The sequence below is a fragment of the Pseudorasbora parva genome, chromosome 12 (assembly GCF_024679245.1).
Source record: "Pseudorasbora parva isolate DD20220531a chromosome 12, ASM2467924v1, whole genome shotgun sequence".
Lineage (NCBI taxonomy): Eukaryota > Metazoa > Chordata > Actinopteri > Cypriniformes > Gobionidae > Pseudorasbora > Pseudorasbora parva.
In genome coordinates, this window is record NC_090183.1 from 30,184,078 (window position 1) to 30,211,522 (window position 27,445).

Here is a 27,445-nt window from a genome sequence, read left to right on the forward strand (position 1 = left end):
TCACACAGACGTCTTCTAACTGTCACAGTACTTACAGGTAACTCCAGACTGTCTTTGATCATCCTGGAGGTGATCATTGGCTGAGCCTTTGCCATTCTGGTTATTCTTCTATCCATTTTGATGGTTGTCTTCCGTTTTCTTCCACGTCTCTCTGGTTTTGCTCTCCATTTTAAGGCATTGGAGATCATTTTAGCTGAACAGCCTATCATTTTTTGCACCTCTTTATAGGTTTTCCCCTCTCTAATCAACTTTTTAATCAAAGTACGCTGTTCTTCTGAACAATGTCTTGAACGATCCATTTCCTCAGCTTTCAAATGCATGTTCAACAAGTGTTGGCTTCATCCTTAAATAGGGGCCACCTGATTCACACCTGTTTCTTCACAAAATTGATGACCTCAGTGATTGAATGCCACACTGCTATTTTTTTGAACACACCCCTTTCAACTAATTCAACTAATTGCCCAATTGCACAGCCTTAAGAGCGTGCATATCATGAATGCTGGGTCTCATTTGTTTTCTGAGAATCTACTGAACCTACTGGTAACTTGTTTGCCACGTAGCAATAAAAAAATATACGAAAAACCTTGATTATTCTGGTTAGTCACATTGTACTGCTATTATTTTGAACAAGACTGTACATTTTGGTCCAAAAATAGCAACAACTGCGACTTTATTAAGCATTGTCTTCTCTTCCGCGTTTGTTTTCAAACCTCGAATAAAGATTAAAAAGGTTATGAATCAGCGTATTGATTCATGATTTGGATCGCGTGTCAAACTGCCAAACTGCTGAAATCACGTGACATTGGCGATCCGAATCATGAATTAATACACTGACTCATAACCGTTTGAATCTTTATTTGAGGATTGAAAACAAACACGGAAGAGAAGACAATGCTGAATAAAGTCAAAGTTTTTGCTATTTTTGAACTAAAATGTATTTCGATGCTTCAAGAGATTCTAATGAACTAACTGATGTCACATGTGGACGACTTTGATGATGTTTTTATTCCCTTTCTGGACATGGACAGTATAGTGTGCCTACACTAAGATACACTGTCGGACTAAACATAAAGTATCTTAAACTGTGTTCCGAAGATGAGCGAAGGTCTTATGGGTATGGAACGACATGAATCGAGTCATTAATTACATAAATTTCATTTTTGTGTGAACTAACCCTTTAATATGAAGAGAAACACATTTAAATGCATTGTTATATTACATTGCATAATAATATATTATATAAAAATTATAAAGTGGTGTAATCAAAACGTTGGTGTGACCAATGACATGAGTTTGGTGTTTTCTGACAGTTCAACCAGTGTTACATGGGGAGACTGTTTAGGTAGGAAACCTGTTTGAAAACAGCCATTTATGCAATTCCATCTGTTGCAAAACTGGGGGTTTGAGTTGATGGAACAGCTAATAATGAATTTGATTATAAAAATATAACATTTCCGAAAAAGTAATAATACAAATCTAAATAAAACATTATATATTTTATATTTCAAATTTTATATTTTATCAAAAAGTTAAAAGTGTGAAAATATAGAAATATTATCATAACATTTCTTTAAATAGATTTAAGCTGACAAAAAAAGATTGGATATCTGTGTAGTAGAGAGAAAAGAATGTCACTCTTTGTAAAAATCTTTTTTGTGAAAATCCTTTTTATTTTCATAAATCTTAAGCAGCCATAACTTCTATTATAATAATTCTTTTGAATGAAAAGAAAAGATTACTTAGTGCTACAGACAATTAGAGCAAAGTTAAACAACATGAAAGATGCATCACGCAATGTATGAAAAAGCAGAATATCAGTCCTTTACTAAAATCTATACACCTTGTTCTCCAGGCCACCCGTCAGCATGGCTCGTTCTCAGCTGAGTCCAGTCGAAGTCTGCTCATCTGTCTGCTGTGGGTGCTGAAGAATGCAGATGAGATGGTACTTCAGAAATGGTTCACTGACCTGTCTGTCTCCCAGCTTAACCGTCTCCTGGACCTGCTGTACCTCTGTGTCTCCTGCTTTGAATACAAGGTTTGAATAAACTTCGTATTTGAGTGAGTTTTAACCATAGGTATTAATCAGAAGTTTCTCCACAGCACTTTTGGGTCTCTTTGTTGCAATATTTGTTGTCTCATCTATGTTGCTTTACTTTTTCATTCATCTCTAAATAAATACACACATCTGCTCATTTATATCCACACACCTGCTAAGTGAAATTAATTAGTGTTTGTGTGTTTCTATCCATCCATCTTATACAAAAAGGCCCATTGTTTGTTCATGCAGGGCAAGAAGGCATTTGAACGTATGAACAGTCTAACATTTAAGAAATCTAAAGACATGAAGGCCAAGTTGGAGGAAGCCATCTTAGGCAGCATTGGAGCCAGACAGGAGATGGTTCGGAGGAGCAGGGGGCAGCTTGGTTAGTTGAAAAAAAAAAAAAAACGGTCAATATTCGGTTGGAAATAAGATTCAAAAGCTAAATGAAGGCAAATGACACATACCCAATTTGATGTATGTTGCCATTTCTCTATCCTTTTCTCCACAGAGAGAAGTCCATCAGGCAGTGCTTTTGGCAGCCAGGAGAACTTGCGCTGGAGAAAAGACATGACCCACTGGCGTCAGACCAGCGAAAAAATGGACAAGTATGGTTTTATTATTATTATTTTTAAAGGATTTGTTTCGTTTTTTTAATAAATGTTTTGTTTTAATGTTTTTCTGTGCCAAAACCTAACTGAGACAAACACAAACATTGTATTCTGGTCATCATATAAGGCCAGTAGTAAGATCTGAAAGAAAGAAAGAAAGAAAGAAAGAAAGAAAGAAAGAAAGAAAGAAAGAAAGAAAGAAAGAAAGAAAGAAAGAAAGAAAGAAAGAAAGAAAGAAAGAAAGAAAGAGAACGAACAAACATATAATTTTAATAAAACAATTTAACAATTTAATCAAACTAATTTAACAAATTTAAACAAAGATAGTATCACTGTGCTCAACTGTTTTTTTGGGTGTGTAGATCAGTGGAAATAGCAATACTTTCAAATGAAAAACTAAAGATTCACACCCACTTGTCTTCTTAAGAAATTATTCAATTGTTTTTATTATGCATTTGATAATTTTTTGCATAATAAAAAATAAATAAATTCATGAAGACTGCGATACCAGATTCTTTTGTTTTTCATTTAACTATTTTATAATTTTTTTTAAAAAATTATTTAAATAGACAGTTAAAAAATAAAAATAACATTATCTAAATTATTGTAATTTAGTAATTAGTTGGTTTGACTTGTGGATTTCTTGCATTGTCTATGTGCTCTGTATGTTCATATTGAGATAAAGAACTGCTTTTCTTTCCTCCCATAAAACTATTAATTTTATCACATTTATAATAGTATGACCCATATTTATACAGAAACAACCATTAACCATTTGACCTCAAATAACCCCTTTATTTGACCTTGTTCTTTCATGTACTGTGTGTTTAGGGGCCAGAGATCAGTCAGGTATTGTACAGCTGAAGTGCTCTTTGCTTTCATTGACCCTTGCTTTGCTTCAGACCTGAATTTAAAGCCCGCCCCCCTCTTGCTTTTATTCTGCTCTCCTACTGATGCTTGGATTGGTCTGGATGCAGTTCTTACTGACCACAATCTGATTCTGCCCCCAGACCTGTGTGTGTGTGTGTGTGTGTGTGTGTGTGTTTGGGGGGATGGTGTAGGATGTGGCTTGGATGACATGATTGTAGTGTGTTTATAACAAGAATGCAACATGGATCTTTAACCAGCCTCTCAGATCCTAGATTTAGCTGTGTTACTTAACAATCTTAGCCTATAGGGGCTCTACCTGTCTAGTGAGTTATTTTGAATTTAAAGGGGCTATATGTAGAATTCAGTACCCCTTGTTATTAGCGACACCGCTGGTCATTAAGTGAACTGCGACCAGCAATATATTGCTAATGCTCGCACTCATGACTGAACGTGATTGAAGGCCTTGTTATACTCACGGCAAAGTTCTTTTTCGTTCTTTACTTGGATGTAAAAAATTATTTGGAAATACCTTTGCAGCGATATATTTTTAACAAACATCCCAACATCGTCCATGCTGCTGAGAGCAATGTTAAGATGAACATGTAAATATATGCTGCGCACTTTCCTCTCAATAACAAAATAAATGCACAACAAAAATGACAGCAGTCAGAAAACAGTCGTTAAGAAAGTATCTGATCGTAGCTATGTGGATATGTTTGTCAACAGATGAGTTTATTCAAATTATACTGTTATGATAATTCGATTATAAAGTATATCAGTATTTGAGACTTTAGACTATATATTTCTGGAATTTGTTTGATGTGTCAAAGAACGGAAGAGGGGCTCTCGGGAGTGTGTGTAAATGTCACATCCTTTTGGTTTTCCTGGCAAAAAAATCCTCATAGTTTTTTATAGACAACCTAGGAAGTCTTTTTTTTCCCGCCATTAACAAATTGGTAATAAAAAAATTATGAATAAATGGAAATTCTTACATATAGACCCTAATGTAGTTAACCTAATATCACATTGAACTATTAACAATTATCTTTAAATATAGTATCATTGTTATTTTTAAAGATTTAGGTTTTGCACATTTATGAGCTATGAGAGGTGCACTGCAAAAAATGCTTTTCTTACTTAGTATTCTTGTCTTGTTTCTAGTAAAAATGTACATTTAAGAAACATACTAGACAAGTAAAAAACAACAACAACTACAACTAAAACTTCTTGTTTAGGGAAAAAATTACTAAAAATGCAGAGTTTTTGCTTAAAATAAACTAAATAATCTGCCAGTGGGGTAAGCAAAATAATCTTGTTTTAAGATTATTTTGCTTACCCCACTGGCAGATTATTTAGCTTATTTTAAGAAAAAAACTCTCTTAATTTTGAGTTATTTTTTCCCAAAATAAGACAATTACTTTTGCTTGTTTTAAGAAGTTTTAGTTGTTTGGACTAGAAACAAGACAAAAATACTAAGTAAGAAAAGCATTTTTTTTTTTTGCAGTGTGTATTTTATGATATATTTGATATTTTTCATATTCTCTTTAATTCCAAGCACTTATTCAATAATTATATAATTTGGGGAATTAACATGGTAGCAGTTGTTCAGAACAGTGGTTCTCAACCCATATTCCTCATTGTCTCTAATGCTAACTCTAGGAAGTTCAAGCCACCTTTTTCTAATTAATTTTTGTAATAAAGCACGTCTTAAGTGTCTGCTTAGTAGCAATTTTGTTGTACATTTTTGTTGCTTGTGTTGAACTGCCAAATTGTTGTCCGATGTGACACAGAACTGCTTAACCTTAAAGGGATAGTTCACTTTAAAATGAAAATTTTGTCATCCTTTACTCACCCTCAAGTTGTTTCAAACCTGTATGAATTTCTTTCTTCAGCTGAACACAAGGGAAGATATTTAGAAGAATGTCAGTAACCAAACAGTTAACTGGAGCCATTGACTTCCGTAGTATTTTTTTTCCTACTATGGATGTCAATGGCTTTCGTTAACTGTTTGGTTACTGACATTCTTCTAAATATCTTCCCTTGTGTTCAGCTGAAGAAAGAAATTCATACAGGTTTGAAACAACTTGAGGGTGAGTAAAGGATGACAAAATTTTCATTTTAAAGTGAACTATCCCTTTAACTTAACTTAACTTAACTTAACTGCTTAACTACAATTAACATTTTAAAGGGTAACTAAACCCCTGTTCACAGCCTAACTCCGCCCTCTGGCAATATTTGAAAAATGCTGCAAAAGTGGGCAGAGCCCAGCAGAGACAGAGGGGACGAGACGAGGGCGGCGCTGAGCGGGGGGCGTGCACCTGAGACCCGTAGTGACAACTTGTTTGACAGTTGTCAGACTCGCAAAGATTGATAGTGACTGGAGTGAGGACAGTAGTTTTGCAACAGAGCGGTCATCTAAAGTAGAGGACTTCTCTCCACCACCTTCACCTGAAGTGGAGGAGGGTGAAATGTCTGTAGACACAGAGTTTGTTGGCTCAAACTGCTTTAATTCCCGATGCATACGATGCTTTCATTCATTCATTCATTCATGCTAGCGAAGCAGCAGCGCAAGAGAGAATGAGATCACTAACTAATCTATGAACACTGAACAGCCATATCCTTATACTGAATGCCACTAAAAAAAAATCACAGGACCAATAAGTTCAAACCTAATAGCCTATTACAACAGATTTCCTCATATTAAATATTCCTCATGCATTAAATAAAAGTTAGACTACATACGCCCGCAGTCTAGCACGTTACGGATTTGTTGTTCGTTACCACGGCAACGTTTGCGTGTCAGGGTTTGTCTGAAAGCGTCTGAGGTATGAAAATTATCTGTAGACATGACAGGTGGCAAAACTATCAGAAGAAAAGCTTAACATGTACTTACAACTGCATTATATATCTGTATTTTCTTAATTAGGATGTTGAAAGCAAGTGAAGAGAAAGTTTCATTCATAATGTTTCTACTTCATTTAACATGAGCGCTCATACTGGACTGAAGCCGTTCTCATCATGTGATCACGGAAAACATTTCTCAGGGCGTGGTGAGCTCGTGCCAGGGGCGTGGATAGTGAGCCGTTGGAAGTACAAACCTACGTAACGAAGTACCATAACGTCCAATAGGAAAATTCAACTGCAGTAGCCACCGTTCAACCTTAAGAGGGCAGCACTAAGACGTTTTTACACCATATATTATAGAATTTAAACACTTTAAACCCAACTGTCAAAACATTTACTCGACTCAATGAACAATAATAATAAAGCTCCATTCTTGCAGATCATTAACTAAAAAAAGTTGTTCTAGGGTTTAGTTACCCTTTAAGAAAACAACTAAATATTTCTATTTAAAAAAAAACTAATAAATAATTAGTACTTTTTCATATATATATATATATATATATATATATATATATATATATATATATATATATATATATATATATATATATATATATATATATATATAGGTTATGTATTTTAAGAAGGGATATGTAAAGGAAATGTCAAGGAAAAATTGCTTTTACAAAATATAACATTAATAAAATTTTGACAGAGAACTTGACTTTCATATTGTAATATTTGACTTCATTCTTATTTTCTTAAAATATTTTAATTTAACTACTTCATTTTATATATATATATATATATATATATATATATATATATATATATATATATATATATATATATATATATATATATATATATATATATATTTAAATTTTTTTTTTTTTTTTTTTTTTTTTTTTTTTTAAACGGCTTGTATGACAAATGTGCTTGTATAAATTCAGATTACTTTTATTTATTTTTTTGCTGGTAAAGAATTGCTTGGGTGATGTACAATAGTGGAAGATTTCTTTTTTATGCTACATAGTGAATAGTGTTTCTATTTTCCTTTTTTTTTTTAGTTAATTAACAACTTCATATTTAATAAAATAAAGCTTTTTTGCTGCTATTATTCATGTATCCGGTTAACTTGCGCACCCTGGAAGTTTTCTGAAGCCTCTGGGGTTTGCGGCCACTCAGTTGAGAACCACTGGTCTTCATTTCTTTATTTTAAAGCAGTTCTCTGGTGGTTATTGTTTGATCTCATTGAATAATAGGCCTGATCTTCCCTCATAACCTTCTGTAATTACTTGGCTCCCCTTTTCAAAGGGGCACTTTTTCAAACAAAACCTATTCATTGGCCCATTCATATGGAATTCATATTACTATGGGCTCATTTACAACGTTACTCTACCTCCTGGAGCGCTGTGTGCAAACTGATTTTCAATTTAAAAAATAGCATGTAAAATAAACCTGTAGAAAAATAATTATGCATTATATGGTTTCACCTGTGAACTCTAACAAAAAAAAGAAACATTTAAAAAATGTTTAACTTAAGTGCTAATGCAAGTTTTATTTTTTGTAGCATTTACATTTTAGCTTTACGCTTGTAAAAAATATCCATATGAGTAAAGCCTGATCACAGATTGCATGATACATGTACATATGAACCTCCAGGTGCAGAGTTGCAGTTTAGTGATCCATCCAGCATTATAGCACTTTTTCTAAAACTTTTTAACAACAGACCATCCTCTCTGCTTCTAACAGTAAGTCTGTGACAGGGCCCTGGCTCTCTCCTTCCTTATAAAGTTTTGGTACAGGGCTATGATTTGTGTGTGGCCTCTTTTAAACGAATCGTGTACCATGCAGGTTTAAGGGAACCATACCTCGCAATGGGAGAAGCCTGGAGCCCTTCTTAGTTAGGTTTGTAAGCTCACTAAGATGTGCTTGCACATCTTTAGTTCGTTTTTTTAAAGCTTTTTTTGTTTGTTTATTTATTTGTTTTATGTTTTTACTATACACACATTTGTTTTTAACATTTATACATTCAGCACATTAAATAATAATGTCTCAAAATAATTGTAATTTTTTTTGAAAATGGAAAGATTAAGTGAATGAAAGTTCTCATATGCTTTACAGATTAGATGTCACCTATTTATTTATTTGTTTGTTTGTTTGTTTGTTTGTTTATATTTAAATATGTATTATTATTATTGTTATTTTCTAAGTGTAAAAGTCCATAAGTAAAGTCAAGTCTGTATTATTTATTTATTTTGTTATATGTTGAATGTTTTAAATATTCAATTCCCTTCTTCCTTTCTTGCTTAGTATTATTTATTTATTTAAATATGTTCATTTTCACTTCATTCCTTCTATCTTTTCTTCCTTCGTATTATTTAATTATTTTTTAAATATTTTTAAATATTTTAATATGCAATTCGTCCCTTCCTTGGTATTATTTACTTATTTTTAAATATTTTTTTATTTAAATTTGCAGCCCCCCCCCCTTCTCTCCATCTCGCCCTAGCCCTCCCTCCCTACCTTAGTATTATTTATTTATTTTTGAATATTTGTTTTGAATATTTAAATAGGCAATTCCCTCCTTCCTTTTTTTCTCTCTCTACCTTCCTTTCTTCGTTTCAAGTTTCAAATGGTGAAAGAAATCTTTACATCGCCAAAGCATCAATACAATAAAAAAAATTAAAAAAACATAACATGGCTTTCTCTCTCCCTTCCTTTCTTCCTTCCTTTCTTTTTTTCTTCCTCCATTCCTTAGTATAAATATTAAGTCAGAAAGTTCAGGTTATTATTGTACAGATTTTACAACGCAGGCTAGGACGAAAACTTACTCAAGTACAAATATATCAGAATATTTGGTCTGTATGCAAAGGACACCCTTCCTCTGTATGCACTCACTTGAATGCTTGTGTGGAGATTGCCGTGGCATTCAAGGATCCACTTCATGTTGTACCTGCCATATTGCACCATTCTAACCATTCGTTTCCTCATTGTTTGTCAGGACCAGGGCTGAACTGGAGCATGAAGCAATTATTGATGGCAACCTTGCAACTGAAGCTAATCTCATCATATTGGATACGCTAGAAATAATAGTTCAAGTAATGATCTCATCTACTATCAACAACTATCAATATTTTAACACAAGACATTTATTGTAACTATTATTGGTGTCTCTATGTGCCATGTAGACCGTGTCAGTGACGGAGTCCAAAGAAAGCATTCTGGGAGGGGTTCTGAAGGTCCTGCTCCACAGCATGGCATGTAATCAAAGTGCCCTATATTTGCAACACTGCTTTGCTACACAGAGAGCTCTCGTGTCAAAGGTGAGTAAACGCTGATCAGGTCAAAGAGCAGATTTTTTTAGTTGAGTCAGGACCAGTTTAGCTCCTACTTATCTATGCAGTTTTGTTTAGTGATTACTCTCTTTACCTTGAATGTTGTACATTTTATCATGAAGTATGACCTCTTGTGATGGTCTTAATGTTTGTGTTTAGTTTCCAGAGCTGCTGTTTGAGGAGGAGACAGAGCAGTGTGCTGACCTGTGCCTGCGTCTCCTGAGGAATTGTAGCAGTAGTATTGGCACCATCAGAGCCCATGCTAGCGCCTCCCTCTACCTCCTCATGAGACAAAACTTTGAGATTGGAAATGTGAGATACACACACTAAGTCATAATCACCATAAATATTAGTATATTGTTTGTGCATCTCAATTATGTACCTCAACAGCACATTGTACATATAATATTTACTAGTCTAAATTTGCCATAGCTCTATTGCTTTGAGTTGAATTGGTTTTCTTTTTTTAATACTTTTTTTTATACACTAACATTCAAAATTTGGGGTCTGTGAAGTTTTTTTTAATGCTTTTTAAAGAAGTCTATTATGCCCACCAAGACTTAATTAAAAATTCTGTAAAACAATAATAATGTGAAATATTATTAGTGTTAAAAAAATAATTGTTTTCGATTTTAATATACTTTATATAATTACATATAAATATAATTACTCCAGTCTTCGATGTCACATGATCCTTTAGAAATCATTCCAATTTACATTACAAACAGCATGAAAGAACAGCATTTTTTTCCAATTTATGTCCCCCATTTTTTTAACATTAATGTATGTTTGTAAAAATATTGTAATGTAATCCAATATATATTTTTATATTTATATAAAGTTCACATATGCTTTACAAATTAGATGTGTATATATATATATATATATATATATATATATATATATATATATATATATATATATATATATATATATATATATATATATATATATATATATATATATATATATATAGTAGTTTTTTAATATTTTAATATTTAATGCTATTATTATTATTATTATTTTTAAAGTATAAATATTGTCCATGAATCAAGTCTGTATTATTTATTTATTTTTTAAATATTTCATTTAAGTATTCAGTTCCATCCTTCCTTCCTTATTTCTTTATTCATAATTTATAAATAATAGAGCCGGGACTTGATTAAAAAAATTAATCTAAATAATTAGAAGCTTTGTAATTAATTAATCTAAATTAATCGCATTTTAGTTGCATATAAATATTTGACCTGAGAACAGTGAGAAGTAATTTTTGGATTTTTAGTATACCATTGAATAATGACTGAATACATAAGCTTAATTAACAAAATATTGTTTATTTATTTCAGTCCAGCAGACCAGCGCAATGTTTGCCATTAAGTGTAGCAAAAGCATATTTGTGATATTTGAGGCTCGATGTGCTGCGGTGAAACGCAAATTCCTTGTTGTATAGCTTGCACACAACCATGCTCTTGTCGACGCTTCCATCCTTTAGTTTTTTTAAACAAAATTTCCCATCCACGGGGCCAAGCAAAGCGGTCTCATCAGCTTCTTCCTTCATGTTCATTGTTGTCGTGACTCGTGAGCGCTAGTTGGTGTTCCAGTATAATCGGTCCGTCGAAACTCATTCATTCAAAACCGTTCCACGGTGCAAAAATAAGTGTGGTTAAAATTGTTATTTATTTTTTGCCTCATTAATCGTAATTAACGCGTTACGTAATTAATTAATCTTAATTAACGCGTTAAAGTCCTGATGAATTCATGAATAGATTGTTTAGATATGTATACAAAATTATTAAATATACCTGTATAAAGTGTGCTATTCATTACTTATTTTTGTCTCTGTTGATATGTCAGGGGCTTTATCTTTTTTTTTTTTTTTGTTCTTTCTCTCTCCTTCAGAACTTTGCACGAGTGAAAATGCAGGTGACCATGTCTCTTTCGTCTCTGGTGGGTACATCCCAGAACTTCAATGAGGAGTTTCTGCGCCGTTCGCTCAAGACCATCCTCACATATGCAGAGGAGGATCTAGAGCTCAGAGAAACCACCTTCCCTGACCAGGTGAAGCTCACAGATCTGTTTCCATAATCTATTTACCAGTTCTTGACACAAAGCACTGATTTTCACTTTGATTTCAGGTTCAAGATCTGGTGTTTAACCTGCACATGATTCTTTCGGATACAGTAAAAATGAAGGAACATCAAGAAGATCCAGAGATGCTTATTGATCTCATGTACAGGTACTATACATTAATATTATTATCTAACATGAATTTAATCTAACATGAAAAATTGTTTTAAATGCATAAAATGTCGGTACCCCATCCCCACAATGTCTATATATATATATATATATATATATATATATATATATATATATATATATATATATATATATATATATATATATATATACACTCACTCAGTATATATATACACTCACCTAAAGGATTATTAGGAACACCTGTTCAATTTATCATTAATGCAATTATCTAATCAACCAATCACATGGCAGTTGCTTAAATGCATTTAGGGGTGTGGTCCTGGTAAAGACAATCTCCTGAACTCCAAACTGAATGTCAGAATGGGAACGAAAGACCATGCGTGGCATGGTTGTTGGTGCCAGGCCGCCGCTTTGAGTATTTCACAATCTGCTCAGTTACTGAGATTTTCACGCACAACCATTTCTAGGGTTTACAAAGAATGGTGTGAAAAGGGAAAAACATCTAGTATGTGGCAGTCCTGTGGGCGAAAATGCCTTGTTGATGCTAGAGGTCAGAGGAGAATGGGCAGACTGATTCAAGCTGATAGAAGAGCAACTTTGACTGAAATAACCACTCGTTACAACCGAGGTATGCAGCAAAGCATTTGTGAAGCTACAACACGCACAACGGATTGAGGCGGATGAGCTACAACAGCAGAAGACCCCACCGGGTACCACTCATCGCCACTACAAATAGGAAAAAGAGGCTACAATTTGCACAAGCTCACCAACATTGGCAGTTTGAAGACTGGAAAAATGTTGCCTGCTCTGATGAGTCTCGATTTCTGTTGAGACATTCAGATGGGAGAGTCAGAATTTGGCGTAAACAGAATTAGAACATTGATCTCATATATATATATATATATATACAGCAGTGGTGTAGTCTAGATTTTTGTAGTGAGTATACTGTGATTCTCTACCCCCCCCCCCAACCCCCCAGGAAGGAAAAAATATAGACTATGAAAGTCAATGCATGCTGCCAACTGTTTGTTTACCAACATTTTTCAAAATATCATATTTTGCATTAAACAGAAAAAAAGAAACAAATTAAGGGTGAGGAAATTATTACACAATTTACATTTTTGGGTGATCTATACCTTTAAGAGCTACATTTAGTATTAAATGTTAAATGAAAATGGTGCCTGAAACACAGGTTTTATCAGCTGTTATCTACCTAACTTACTGTCCCTCCAGCCTCCACTCTAACCAAGGATGCTTGTTTTTAAATTCCCTAGCCTGACTTTCTGTCGACAAGGCTGGTCAGAAGTTTTCATTTCTCTCATCATCTGAAATAACAAGGAGATATAAAATTGTATTCTGTTTACCACACACACACACCTGGTTCACTATCTTTGTGGGGACTCTCCATAGGCATAATGGTTTTTATACTGTACAAACTGTACATTCTATCCCCTTAGACTGCCCCTAAACCTACCCATTACACACACACAAACAAACACACACAATACCCCTATACCTACCCATTACACACACACAAACAAACACACACAATACCCCTATACCTACCCATTACATACACACAAACGACCACACACAATGCCCCTACCCCTAAACCCACCCATTACACACACACAAACAAACACACACAATGCCCCTACCCCTAAACCTACCCATCACACACAGACACACAAATACCCCTAACCATCACACACACACACACACACACACACACACACACACACACACACACACACACACACACACACACACACACACACACACACACACACACACACACACACACACACACACACACACACACACACACATATATTATTTTGAGGTGCCAATCCGTTATACATGGGAGCTTTACTTTATCTTGAAGATTGTTGTCTTCTGAGTTTCGGAGTTTTTACACTGGCAGTTTAGTTCAGAACAGGGCACAGTTCTATTGAACAATTGGTAATGTGAAAGCTGTCATGCGGACCTGGGAGCGCACAAGAACCACACCATACCTGGAGGAGGAATATAGCGCGGCCCCTTTAAGAGATGCGCGTCCCCGTCCCCCATTGAACTGCCTGTATTTTGTGTGTGTGTGTGCAGAACTGTGACGCGATTCACACGAACAGTGAAACACTGACTTGGAGCGCTTTTGTTTAGAAAAGTAAACTGCGTATTCGTTTTGGCCGATTGCAATGTATTTAGTTCAATAAAACCTGTAATGTAAGCGGTAATGGTGTTAATGATTTACCTCAGATATGAGCGAGTGAGCTTCCGTGCATCGGGCTCAGACTGCAGAGATGTGCTCGTGTAAAAACCAGGACGCAGCGAATAATTGATCAAAGTGCAGAAAAGTTGCGGTGATTGGTCAAAATTTATGAAAGAAAGTTCGGTCACAAAACGATATTGTTACGTATCCTCAAGCTTTTTTTAGTAGGTATACGGAAATCCTTATCCTTTCCTAGTGGGTATACGGCGTATGCCTGCGTATCACGTAGACTACACCACTATACACACACACACACACACACACACACACACACACACACACACACACACACACACACATATATACCGGTAATCTAAAAAAAAAAAAAAAAAAAAATATATATATATATATATATATATATATATATATATATATATATATATATATATATATATATATATATAAAACTGTTATTTTGTATTGTAATAATATTTCACATTATTATGAGAATTTAGTGAACTAGGGAATTTTTCAGAAATTTTTGGGAATTAGTGAGCATAATAAACTTCTTTCAAAAACAAATGATAAATATAAAAAAAAAAGATAAATATGAAATAAAAACTAACAATAAAAGTCATGCAGTTTTCATGGTATATAGCTTCACTTGCATAAACATGTAAAAATATAATAATTTTCTCCAGTATTTATCAAGACAAATGTCTCATTTGTGTTATGTAGGATTGCTAAAGGCTACCAGACATCCCCAGACCTACGACTGACTTGGCTGCAAAATATGGCAGGGAAGCACTCGGAGAGGAATAATCATGCAGAGGCTGCCCAATGCTTAGTACACAGCGCTGCCCTGGTGGCTGAGTACCTCAGCATGCTGGAGGACCGCAAGTACCTGCCTGTGGGCTGTGTCACTTTTCAGGTTCCTGCCACACTCTCTGACACAGATTATGATGTATATATAAATGTAATTTATTAATGAGGTCTTTTTCACACCACAGAACATTTCCTCTAATGTGCTGGAAGAATCTGCTGTGTCAGACGATGTGGTGTCCCCAGATGAGGAGGGTATCTGCTCTGGAAAGTACTTCACTGAGGCAGGGTTAGTTGGGTTGCTGGAACAAGCTGCAGCCTCCTTTTCTATGGTGAGTTTTCTACACCAGCGGGACGCTTCGCACTCTTTCTAGTTATCGTTTTTTTTTCATGTCACATATTTTAGTAATCATCATAAATTTGGTTTCATTTGACAGCTTATGAACTCAAAATTCATCCTGTGAAAACCGTCTTGAAATTAGACATTGCATTAGCATGGATACAGTATTCTAATTTCTTTTAGTGGGCTCCTCTCCTTGTGGGCAGTGTCAGGTTTCATGTTACAACATTTATTTTAACTACTTTATAATCAAGACCTTTTCTAATCTTGACAAAACAAGATTTTTGTTCCATATTTTATGATAGAAGATATATCTAGACAGAAATTAATGAATTTGTTACAGGAGAATGCTTCAAAAAAATTAAATGGAACGTTGGTGACACCATGTGGCTTTTTTTGGTACAGTCAGTGCCTAAACTAAATCTCATAGGAACTTCAATTGTGATATCAGCTCCAAATTTGGAACACGACTTGGTTAGACATATGGCTTTAGCAAAATGTTGTAAATATATATTTTATATCAAATTAAATAAATATTTAGTACAATATATTTGATTTAATGTAAATTTAAACTTCCATAACTTTTTCACACTTTCATTTTATGTATTTAATTGATTCATATGTATATAAATATTACACTTTTTTAATAAATCAGTGTTTTTAGTATTATATTTAGATTTTGGTATTTAATAATAATTAAGTATAATAAATAAGGCTTTTTTTATTTATACTGATCATTTAGAATAATTTTTGGTCCCACTTTTTTATATTTAGTGTATTAATTAACTTACTATATACTAACATTTAAATGAATCATTTATGATAGAAGTGATATTAAAATATAAATTTTAACAAATTAATGTACAATTATTTAACTGTATTACATCATATTGTTTTCTGTCAGCCATCAGCAACTCTAATCATTATTTTTACCCAGGCTGGCATGTACGAAGCAGTGAATGAAGTCTACAAAGTGCTCATCCCTATTCACGAGGCCAACAGGGATGCCAAGAAGCTAGCCACTATTCATGGTAAACTTCAAGAAGCCTTTGGCAAAATTGTGCATCAGGTAAATACTTTAAAAAAGGGAGTTTTCATTGTTTAGGATACTAAAATAGACAATCTGGTTAGCCTCTTTAATGTGTGGTGTGAAGCAATATTAGACAACAGGACTTTGTATTTTTGGCTAGTAGTAAAAAGTAACAATCTGCCAGATGTCTAATTTTGCAATATTTTGCTTGTGTATACACACAGACGTGTTTTTTTCGTGACACGTGAAAGAGATTTTGAGTTATCAAGACTGCATGACTTCGTTTTTCTCTTCTACATCAGAGTGACAGTGAGGTGCTGTGCATGTGGACTCTATTTAGTGAGTTTTCCTGGGCATTATGAGTAGTATTCACACTAAGAATGAGAACTATAACGATGACTATATTGTTGTCCACACAAATGGACGATAATGTTCTGTTTATTATAACTGCGCACTGCCGCTTTAATGTACAAGCTCTTTTAAGTCAAATGGATTCTGACTAGTTGTTAATGTTTTTATCATTCATCAGCTGAAAAAATTGCTCTGAAAGCGACTCCAACATTATTGTTCCTCTGTGAAGTTATCGTTATAGTTGTAGTGATGTAGAACATTTTCTTATTTGAGCTCTTGCTAAAACGTCATAGTTCTCATCATTGGTGTGAACGTGCCTTACTCACACTGTACATAAGGTTAATGATTTGAACAACAACTCTTGCACTATTTGTGCTATTGATATGTATGATACCTCAAATATTGCGGCTGGTTGATGAGAAGTCTTATGACTTTTGTGAGCAGAGCCTTGAAGTTTACACAAAAAAAATCTTAGATTGAAAGATGGCCAAAATATCATTGGACATGGGGTGATCCTTTTGACTTGGCAAGCATACAGAATAACCTAGAAACGTTGCTAGAAAAACATTTCATGCACCGTATCAACTGTATAACACCCAAAACGAGCGACCACTCGCATTTTCTTAAAGAAATTTGAAAGTATAGTTTTTATATTATTATTACATGCGGTATATAGGGATGAATAGTCATGCATGGCGGATACAGTCTGACAAATATGCTACTGTTCAAAAGTTTGGGGTCTGTAAGATATTTTTTTGTTTGTTTGAAAAAATTTTTTTTAAAGTATTAGTGAAATATCATTACAATGTAAAGTAGCTGATTTCAATTTTATTACATTTTACAATGTAATTTATTCCTGTGATGGCAAAGCTGAATTTTCAGCATCATTACTAATCAGTCTTCAGTGCCACATGATCCTTAAGAAATCATTCTAATATGCTGATTTGGTGTTTAAAAAACATTTCTTATTGTTATCAGTTAAAAACAGTGCTGCTGCTTAATATTTTAGTAGAAACTGGATTCTTTGATGAATATAAAGTTAAAAAAGCTGCATTTATATTAAATTGAAAGCCTGTGTAACATTTATAAAAGCCTCACTGTCACTTTAGATCAATTTAATGAATCCTACTGTGTCCAAGCTTTTGAACAGCAGTGTATATTTTTTCAGAAACGAATGTTTCCCATCATGCTTTGCAGTCAGTGAGTATGGGCTTCTGAAGGGGGTGATTGTGACCTGTGAATGTTGATTTGTGCTGTATTCTCTCTGTTATACAGAGCACAGGCTGGGAGGTAGGTGCAGAACTTCATGGTTAACGCTTGGCCCATACGTGCAAGCTGTGGGCGTTTATCATGACTCTCTTTGCTTTGAATTTGACCCATTAACATTTTTATGGACGTTTTCGTTTCTTTGTCCATCCCTCCATCTCTCTTTCCATGGGACTGCTGTCAGTGGTGTGTGGGCAGCAGCGTCCCTCTTCCTCTTCTCATCTTCCTCTCCTTCTCTCCCCTCTCTTTCTTGAGGAGAACCGATGTTAACATTGTCAAATTTGACAGGCCATGCATGGGAGCCACTGTGAACGCTAATGACAGATTTGTTCACGAATGCCTCATTTCACTTCCTGATCCGTCTCTCTCACTCCGTCTCATCAGCACTGCCATCTGTGTCTCATGTCTCAAAAGCACAGGGTTCGATTTATGCGAGACATGTTAGATAACCTTGCAGGATCGGATTGCCCAGAAATGAAAATTCGGTCATCATTTTCTCGCCCTCATGTCATTCCGAACCTGTATGACTTTCTTTGTTTTCTGAAACATAAAAGGAGTTATTCTTAATGATATACTGGTTTCTTCAAGCAATTGGAGTTGGAGCTATCAGACTTTAAATAGGACATAAAAACCCTGAAAGTGGTCAATATGACTCATGCTCTATATTCCAAGCTTTCTGAATTTATAAAATATGACAAACAGACCATGGCTGTGTCCAAAAGCTGCTGCCTTTGGAGATACCTTCGTCTGATCGAATTTTGAAGGCAATATAGATGTTCGCTGCCTTCGACATCCCACAATTCTGTTGGTGGTCAGTTTGTATGTTAAGGTGTTTCTGACCAACATTTTCCTCTTTTGATGCCATTTTCTAGCGTGAAATTACTATTGTAATAATTAAATATTTGCAGTTATCACTAAAGCTTTTAACCATTACCCTGCCTCAGAATCCCTGCCCCCAGAATCTCATGAGGCATGTTCGTGCACCTGGGCTTCCTGCAAAGTCATTGCCTGAAAGGGCAGTAAGGCAACAAGTCAGCTGCCCAAGCTTTTGGACACAGCCCAAATTTATGACCGGCTCATTGAGTCAGTGAGTGTAGAAGTGAGAACTTCATGAGTCAGGTTCTTAAATAAGTCTTCTATGTGAAATTAGCCTTAAAAGATAATTTGACATCACATTGTTTTGGATTATTTGTGTGGATTAAGAAGATTTAGAATAGAATCCCTTTTATGACACTTTAATGGTGTGCTTTTCCACCATTTTGAAGCTTGACAGCAACAGACATTTAGGTTCATTATAGAGTGGTTCCAGAAGTAAAATCCCATTGAATTTTTCCAAAGGAAAATTTATTTGATAATGACAATCTATAAAACTTTAAAGACAAACCTACTGTGAGCTCTGAGCTTGCAAATGGATGACATGCTTTTGTTGAAGACATCAGTTCACATTATTTTGACTTATTTTATTAAATAGTCATGTTTAACAGCTGCATTCCTGTGATGTAATTTAACTTGTAGCTGGTTGGTTTAGTTCAAGGCATATAATGTATTAACAATTGTTTTTGTTTTTTAATCCCTTTGGGCAAAATGAACAGGAAAATACTTCTGGGACCTGCGGTTGCTGAAAAAGTAGTAAGGCACTGTTGTGCTTTAAATGGAAATAAGCAACCAGGATTGTCTTCAGAAATCTATCTTTAGTGTTCCACGGAAGAAATAAATGTCATACAGGTTTAGAATGATATGAGGGTGGTAAACAATGACCGAATTTTCAATTTTGGGTTATCTTTATTAACACATGAAAAAGAACATGAATTAGGGACAGGAGCTTCTTGGTGTCTTGGTAAATTATGCTTTTTTTTTCTTTCTTCTAAAGGGACATGTCATCAGTTCAAAACATATATTAATGTGCTGAAAGTGACGTCCAAGTGAACTTCTATTTATATGAGCCTTCGTTTCATTCCAAACTAAATCGACCCCTGAGTTCTTATTTACACCAATTTGTTTGCATACTAGTATTAATCTAACTTTTTTTTATTAATGCATGGCAGCAAATCAACAAAACCTTCATATTTGCAGCATTACAACAGGAATGCACTGTCTCCTAACTCTTTAATAAAGACCCTTTAGTGCACTTTTTACTGCCTGCTTCTTCCTTATTGCATGTTTATTGTTGTTGTTTTTGTGTGTGTGTGTGTGTGTGTGTGTGTGTGTTTGTTTGTTTGTAAACTATTTATTTATGGAGTAGTATTTGGTAGTATTGCTGTTTGTTCTGTGTGTATGTGTTTTGTTAGTCTTTCAAAGAGTTTCTTGGTTTCCTGATTAAAATATGTTCTGTTCTCTCCTTTTTTATTTCCCTGGTTGCTGACCCCTCCTCTTCCCACTTTAATTATTGTGTCTTGTGGTAAGTTCATAGTTTGAGGGTTTATTTCTGTAGCTTTTATGACAATCGCAATGAACCAGTGATGGGCTGAACCATCTCAGACACCTGATAACCTGGCTAGCACGGAATCTGCACCCCAAAACATCAAATTTCTTCAGAATCCATCATTCACACAGTTTTACACATCCTTTACCCCTTATATTTGATTATACATTATTTTGGCAAATTTTAAAATGCTTGCTATAGCTCTATTTAACTTTTTTTTTCATTTAGGCTTACTAATAACTTATGGTTTGATGTGTTTATAACCTTTTTGAACAGATCTTTATAATCTGAACTAATGAACGTAGTTATGGTAGTATTTTTTGTTACTTCAGGAACACTGACCAAGGTTTATTCAGGCTTATTGTTTTATTAGTTCAATCTGAGTATTGGCTGTGTTTGGTCTGCTTTGGTTCAGCCCTTATCTGCACCTGATTGATACTTCACTTCCTGTGTGTAGAGCACTCAGTCATGTTCCTGGCTTTGTTCAAATATAAGCACCATTCTTTTTTTTCCTTTTCTTAATGTGCTTTTATCACCTACCCTGTTATTTAAGTACATACTAATTTACATTCTACTTCTATAACTATTTCAGTCTGGCGTTTCTGTATTAGGCTACAGCAACACATTTACTTTCTCACAAGGAGCTTGCTGCAACCCAAGTGTTCCCTTTTGTTCCATTCTTTGTCTCTTCTTCAGAGTACCGCTGTTTTCTTGCTGTTTAAGGACAGCAGGTTTTCTCTGGTCTTCCTCCTGTTATGTCCACCTCTGCTAATACAATTTTCAGAGAAAGGTCCCACTTTGTTTTGAACTGCTTCTCGCGCCACTATCCACAAGCTTGGCTCAAACTCTCATGTATTTTTGTTCGATTTTGTGTCTGATATGAATATGCTCACTTTTTTTCTCAGCTACTACTTCCTAAAAAGATCAAATAAATAATGAATACATGCATATACTGTTCAGAAGTTTGGGGTTGGCACGTTTTGTCTCATGCTCACCAAGGCTGTGTGTATTTAATCAAAAGTACAGTAAAAAACTGTCATATTTTGAAATACTATTACAATTTATAATACTTTCTATTTAACACATTTTGTCATGTAATTTATTCCTGTAATAGCAAAGCTGAATTTTCAGCAGCCATTACTCCAGTTTTTAGGGCCTTAAAAAATCGTTCTAATATGCTGATTTGCTGCAAACAAAATATGACAGACTTTTAATAAGATTACTTATTTTGTCTTTACTGTCACTTTTGATCAATGTAATTCCCCTTGCTGAATAAAAGCATTCATAAAATAAAATAAAAATCTTGCTGACCTTAAACTTTTTGAATGGTCGTGTAAAACTGAGTAACTATATTGAACATTTATTAAAAAATATCTGTCATGACACAACCAATTAGTAGTGAAGGTAAAAAGGGATGAAAGCAAATGTTTTGCTTCTCTTTCTTAGAGGTTGCAAAATATCCTCAAATATGGTGATGTTTGTATAAAGATACTGTATTAGTGTGTGTGTGTTTTCCAATATTTATCAGTTATATGATTGCATCACTATTGCCAGTGTTGAATGCAGGTTATTTATGTAAACATGTCCCAGATAATGTTTGCATTGCTGTTGTCACTTGATAACTTGCTGCCAAGAGAAAATGTTGTGTTTGCCTCATTGCACTTTATCTTTCTTTATGAGTAACTGTTTTAGAATATAAAGCCATGCACATCAACAGACTTTATATTTCCAAGTTATCTGGTATTTTGAAGTGGTAGCTTTAATTGACAGCAGATTTGTAACTTGACACATTTGTTTGTTTCAGAATGGAAAGCGAATGTTTGGCACCTATTTCAGAGTTGGAATTTACGGTTCTAAATTTGGTGACTTGGATGAGCAGGAGTTTGTATACAAAGAGCCAGCCATCACCAAGCTAGCAGAAATCTCACATCGACTTGAGGTACAAGCCAGTTTGCATGGGTGCATTGTCCCTGCTTCCCATGTTGATGTAGATGAGTGATTTGACAGTTATTGTCTTAATTTCAGAGTTTTTATGGTGAAAGATTTGGTGAGGAACAAGTGGAAGTCATTAAAGATTCCAATCCAGTCGACAAGTGTAAATTGGACCCAAATAAGGTGTGTTTTCGTGCTGCATTATGGTGCAAAATGCATGGTTTTATGATCAATGATAATTATGTGGAAATTCAACGATAATACTTTGCACAGAGAATAACATCCCTTTTCTCTGACACAGGCTTTTATTCAAATCACGTATGTTGAACCGTATTTTGACACTTATGAAATGAAGGACCGCATCACTTACTTCGATAAGAACTACAACCTGCGGCGCTTCGTCTACTGCACGCCATTCACACTCGATGGAAGAGCTCACGGTGACCTGCACGAACAGTTTAAACGAAAGACCATCCTCACTACCTCCCACGCTTTCCCCTACATCAAGACCCGCATCAACATCATCCACAAAGAGGAGGTAACTCAAACACGCATGCTTTGTGAAAGCTTCTAAGGGGATGCAAGCAAGACTGAAATTATATAAAAACTATTGCGATCATTTCAATAGCTTTTAGGATATTAGTAAAGTAATTATTCATTTATTACCGTGATATTAAAGTGTTCTGGTATTATCAGATAAAAACACATTTAGTAAGGATTGATGTATGGACTCGTTATTTAAACATGGTTCATTTTGAACAAAATAAGTAACGGTGTACCTTTTAAGGAATTTTTTTAGAAATTAATATTTGCTTTTCAGATCATCTCCACGCCAATTGAAGTAGCCATTGAGGACATGCAGAAGAAGACACAGGAACTGGCCTTTGCCACGCATCAGGACCCATCTGATGCCAAAATGCTGCAGATGGTTCTGCAGGGGTCTGTTGGCACCACTGTTAACCAGGTGACCGCTTAAGCTGATTCATTAAATAATACATATGCAATATCATTATCTTCTTGATAAATTTGAGCACATTATGACTGGGGCCGGTTGGATACACGCAGCCATTATTTTGAATGGTTAGTTCACCCAAAAATAAAATGTATGTCATTAATGACTCACCCTAATGTCGTTCCACACCTGTAAGACCTCCGTTTATCTTCAGAACACAGTTTAAGATATTTTATATTTAGTCAAAGAGTGTATGAAAGTGTAGGCACACTATACTGTCCACGTCCAGAAAGGGAATAAAAACATCATCAAAGTAGTCCATATGTGACATCAGTTGCAGCTCTTATGGGGTGTTTCCGGTCTGCAGTGGTCAGTATCTATCAAAAGTGGTCCAAGAAAGGAACAGTGGTGAACAAGGGTCATGGGTGGCCAAGGCTCATTGATGCACGTGGTGAGCAAAGGCTGGCCCTTGTGGTCCGATCAAACAGACAAGCTACTGTAGCTCAGATTGCTCAAGAAGTTAATTAAAATCTCTTGTAGCATCGAAAATACATTTTGGTCCAAAAATCACAAAAACTACGACTTTATTCAGCATTGTCTTTTCTTCCTGGTTTGTTTTCAATCCTCAAATAAAGATTCAAACAGTTATGAATCAGCAGATTGATTCATGATTCGGATCGCGTACCAAACTGATAAAATCACATGACATTGGCGAGCCGAATCATGAATCAATCCGCTGATTTATAACCATTTTAATCTTTATTTGAGGATTGAAAACAAACCAGGAAGAGAACATTAGGCTGAGTTATTAATGACATAAATTTCATTTTTGGGTGAACTAACCCTTTAAATCTAAATCGCCTAAAAATGGCCCCATGTTTTACTCACCCTCAAACCATCCTAGGTGTATGACATTTTTCTTTCAGACAATAATCTGAATTATATTAGTAAATGTCCTGTCCATTTTGTCTTCAAAGTTGATGTGTTAAAGCCGGAAATAATGGGCAAGCATAAGGATTTGAGCAAGTTTGACATGGGCGAAATTGTGATGGCTAGACGACTGGGTCAGAGCATCTCCAAAACTCCAGCTCTTGTGGGGTGTTCCCGGTCTGCAGTGGTCAGTATCTATTAAAAGTGGTCCAAGGAAGGAACAGCGGTGAACAAGGGTCATGGGCGGCCAAGGCTCATTGTTGCACGTGGTGAGCAAAGGCCGGCCTGTGTGGTCTGATCAAACAGACAAGCTACTGTAGCTCAGATTGCTGAAGAAGTTAATGCTGGTTCTGATAGAAAGGTGTCAGAATACACAGTGCATCGCAGTTTGTTGCGTATAGGGCTGTATAGCCACAGACCAGTCAGGGTCCAATCAGAACTGGACCACGAGACAATGGAAGATGGCCTGGTCTGATGAATCATGTTATTTATTTATTTTTACATCACATGGATGGCTGGTTGCATATTCGTCGCTTACCTAGGGGGCACAAGGATGCAAAATGGGAAGAAGGCAAGCTGGCGGAGGCAGTGTGATGCTTTGTGCAATGTTCTGCTGGGAAACCTTGGGTGCTGTCATCCATGTGGATGTTACTTTGACACGTACAACCTACCTAAGCATCGTTGCAGACCATGTGCACCCTTTCATGGAAACGGTATTCCCTGGTGGCTGTGGCCTCTTTCAGCAGGATAATGCGCCCTGCCACAAAGCAATAATGGTTCAGGGATGGTTGAAGTGTTGACTTGGCCTCCAAATTCCCGAGATCTCAATCCAATCGAGCATCTATGGGATGTGCTGAACAAACAAGTCCAATTAAAGAATCTGGTGCTAACATCTTGCCAGATAGCACAGCACACCTTCAGGGGTTTAGTGGAGTCCATATCTAAGTTGGCAGCAAAAGGGGGACCAATACAATCTTAGGAAGGTGGTCATAATGTAATGCCTGATCGGTGTATCTTACATTACCACGTATTATTTGAAGAATGTAGTTACGTGTAACTATAATAGTTTTTCAGTTGTTTTTGTCTCAGATGTCCATTACTACACAGCCAAGTATCAGTAAATGTTAACCAATGCATGTATTGTGCTTCTCTCCAGGGCCCTCTCGAGGTGGCCCAGGTGTTTCTGTCCGAGATCCCAAGTGATCCTAAACTCTACCGGCATCATAATAAACTACGACTGTGCTTCAAAGACTTCACCAAGAGGTTTGATTCCAGATGCTCTAACACTACATTTACATGGACTGCAGAAGTCCAACTACTGACCCCAAGTATTCCAGTATATTGACGTGTTTACATTAACTTTTTTTTTTGTATCGCATCAATCAAGAAATACAGAAGAGATTGTTTACATACTATGATATAGAAGATGCCATTAAATTCAACTATTATCCTAAAAATAGCTGGATAATTGCAGACCATTAATGGTTTTATGAACAATCAAATAAGACAAATGCGTTAATGTTTAATGGTGATAATACAATTAGAACTTGAAATGATCTACAATTAACCTTAAATAACCTCCCCAGGTGTGAAGATGCCCTTCGCAAAAACAAGAGTCTGATTGGTCCAGACCAGAAAGAGTATCAGAGGGAGCTGGAGAGGAACTACCACAGACTGAAAGAAGCTCTGCAGCCTCTCATTAACAGGAAGATCCCACAACTCTACAAACCTGTGCTACAGGTCAACTCACACAGGTCAGACAATGAAAGTGTCAAAAGCTGCAAGAATGTCCTGTATATTTCACCTTGCGCCTGATGAAATAGCTTACTGCAGAAGCTCTGTTGACCAGTTTGAATGAATGGATTATGGTGGGAGATGCCAATTGCAGCTTGTACCTTAGTGTTTTATCAATGGGCCATTAATATTTTAGTAATACACCAAGTCAACGTGTTTACTGTACAGCTCACATTAGTTCAGTTTTTTTGATATGAAAGCAAAATTGTCATTTAAATGATCAAATATTGCAGAATAAACATAAATTCAGTTATTTTGAATCAAAGTCAAATTACAATCAGGAAATAGACACTCATACCCAGTTCTATTTAGTGAAATGTAAACACATATCTATATTCAGGCCACATACTGTACATCCGATCAACGGCAATGAACGATAGTTGGTTTCTGATAAAGGATGACACATGATTGTCCAGGAAACTGTGGCTGTTTTGAATGCATTAAACCTCTTTTTTCCACTTTAACAAGCAGCAAAAGGACAGCTTGACAAGGTAGCCAAGTTGTTTGAAAGGATGTTTTTTGAAATGTTTTTGTTTACCATTAAAGGGATATTCACCAAAAAACTGAAAATTAGCCCAGAATATTCTCACCCTCAAGCCATTTTAGGTGTGCATATGACATTCTTCTTTCAGACGAATACAATCAGTTTTATTAATAAATGTCCTGACTAATCTGCCTTTATACATTATAAAAGTAATCCACTTTTTTTGGACTTACAATTTTGGTCTGCCATTATAACTCTTGGATTAGTCATGACATTTTTTTAATATAACTCTGATTGTATTTGTCTGAAAGAAGAATGTCATTTACACCTAGGGTGGCTTGAGGGTGAGTAAATCATGTGATCATTCAAATTTTTGGGTGAATTATCTTTAACTTTTGATTCCTTTGTAACATTTTTACTCTTCTTTCATACCATTAAGCTTTTCTTTTTCTTTCAGAGACTCTTTTAGCAGAATGAGCCTTCGCAAGCTAGACGTCTGAAGACTGAAGAAGATAAAAAGAACATGCAATTTTATTTATTTGTATATATCAATTTCTCACATCAGTGTTTCTGCCATAAAGTAAACAAAAAAAAAAGATAAGTGTTAAAACATTTGGTACATCATTGCAATTTTGTATTTGTTTACAAAAAAATGCCTGTTATATTATCATAAGAACTGATGGTGAATTTAGCATACAATGTGTCAAACCTTTATTCAATTCCTGTGCAATTATTTTTAATTAATTTTTTTTTTTTTTTTACTTCATCCCAGTGTATTTTTAATAGTCACGGTACAACTTAAGAGTTTATTTAATCCTTACGGAAAAAGCAAAAAAGGTGATGAATTTTTTTCAGCATTATGTAGTTTTATGTACCTTTTGTTTACTTTAAATATTTTACTAAATAAATAACTCTAATATTCATTCCAGTGTGGTGTTAAAGAAACTAAAACACATTTTTATATGCTGGTGTTTTAATGTGGTAAAAAA

General features: G+C 35.1%; 1 protein-coding gene across 12 annotated transcripts in view; it reads left to right on the plus strand.

Moving 5' to 3' along the window:
• Window positions 1–27,379, plus strand: part of dock7 (dedicator of cytokinesis 7) — a 66,071-nt gene extending 38,692 nt beyond the window's left edge. For 3 of the 12 annotated variants that reach the window (XM_067459818.1, XM_067459823.1, XM_067459825.1), the window contains 19 exons: window positions 1,853–2,035; window positions 2,267–2,423; window positions 2,550–2,646; window positions 9,371–9,467; window positions 9,558–9,692; window positions 9,864–10,016; window positions 11,604–11,762; window positions 11,840–11,940; window positions 14,872–15,064; window positions 15,144–15,287; window positions 16,233–16,364; window positions 17,952–17,966; window positions 22,178–22,303; window positions 22,390–22,479; window positions 22,598–22,834; window positions 23,117–23,260; window positions 25,335–25,441; window positions 25,765–25,932; window positions 26,914–27,379. In XM_067459818.1, the coding sequence (XP_067315919.1) occupies window positions 1,853–2,035; window positions 2,267–2,423; window positions 2,550–2,646; window positions 9,371–9,467; window positions 9,558–9,692; window positions 9,864–10,016; window positions 11,604–11,762; window positions 11,840–11,940; window positions 14,872–15,064; window positions 15,144–15,287; window positions 16,233–16,364; window positions 17,952–17,966; window positions 22,178–22,303; window positions 22,390–22,479; window positions 22,598–22,834; window positions 23,117–23,260; window positions 25,335–25,441; window positions 25,765–25,932; window positions 26,914–26,956 (2,481 nt within the window). In that variant the 3' untranslated portion in view covers window positions 26,957–27,379. Of the gene's footprint in view, window positions 1–1,852; window positions 2,036–2,266; window positions 2,424–2,549; window positions 2,647–9,370; window positions 9,468–9,557; window positions 9,693–9,863; window positions 10,017–11,603; window positions 11,763–11,839; window positions 11,941–14,871; window positions 15,065–15,143; window positions 15,288–16,232; window positions 16,365–17,951; window positions 17,967–18,126; window positions 20,335–22,168; window positions 22,304–22,389; window positions 22,480–22,597; window positions 22,835–23,116; window positions 23,261–25,334; window positions 25,442–25,764; window positions 25,933–26,443; window positions 26,464–26,913 lie in introns of those variants that run through there. The other 9 variants (XM_067459820.1, XM_067459827.1, XM_067459829.1 and 6 more) reach the window with 5 other exon arrangements.
• Window positions 27,380–27,445: the final 66 nt, after the last annotated feature.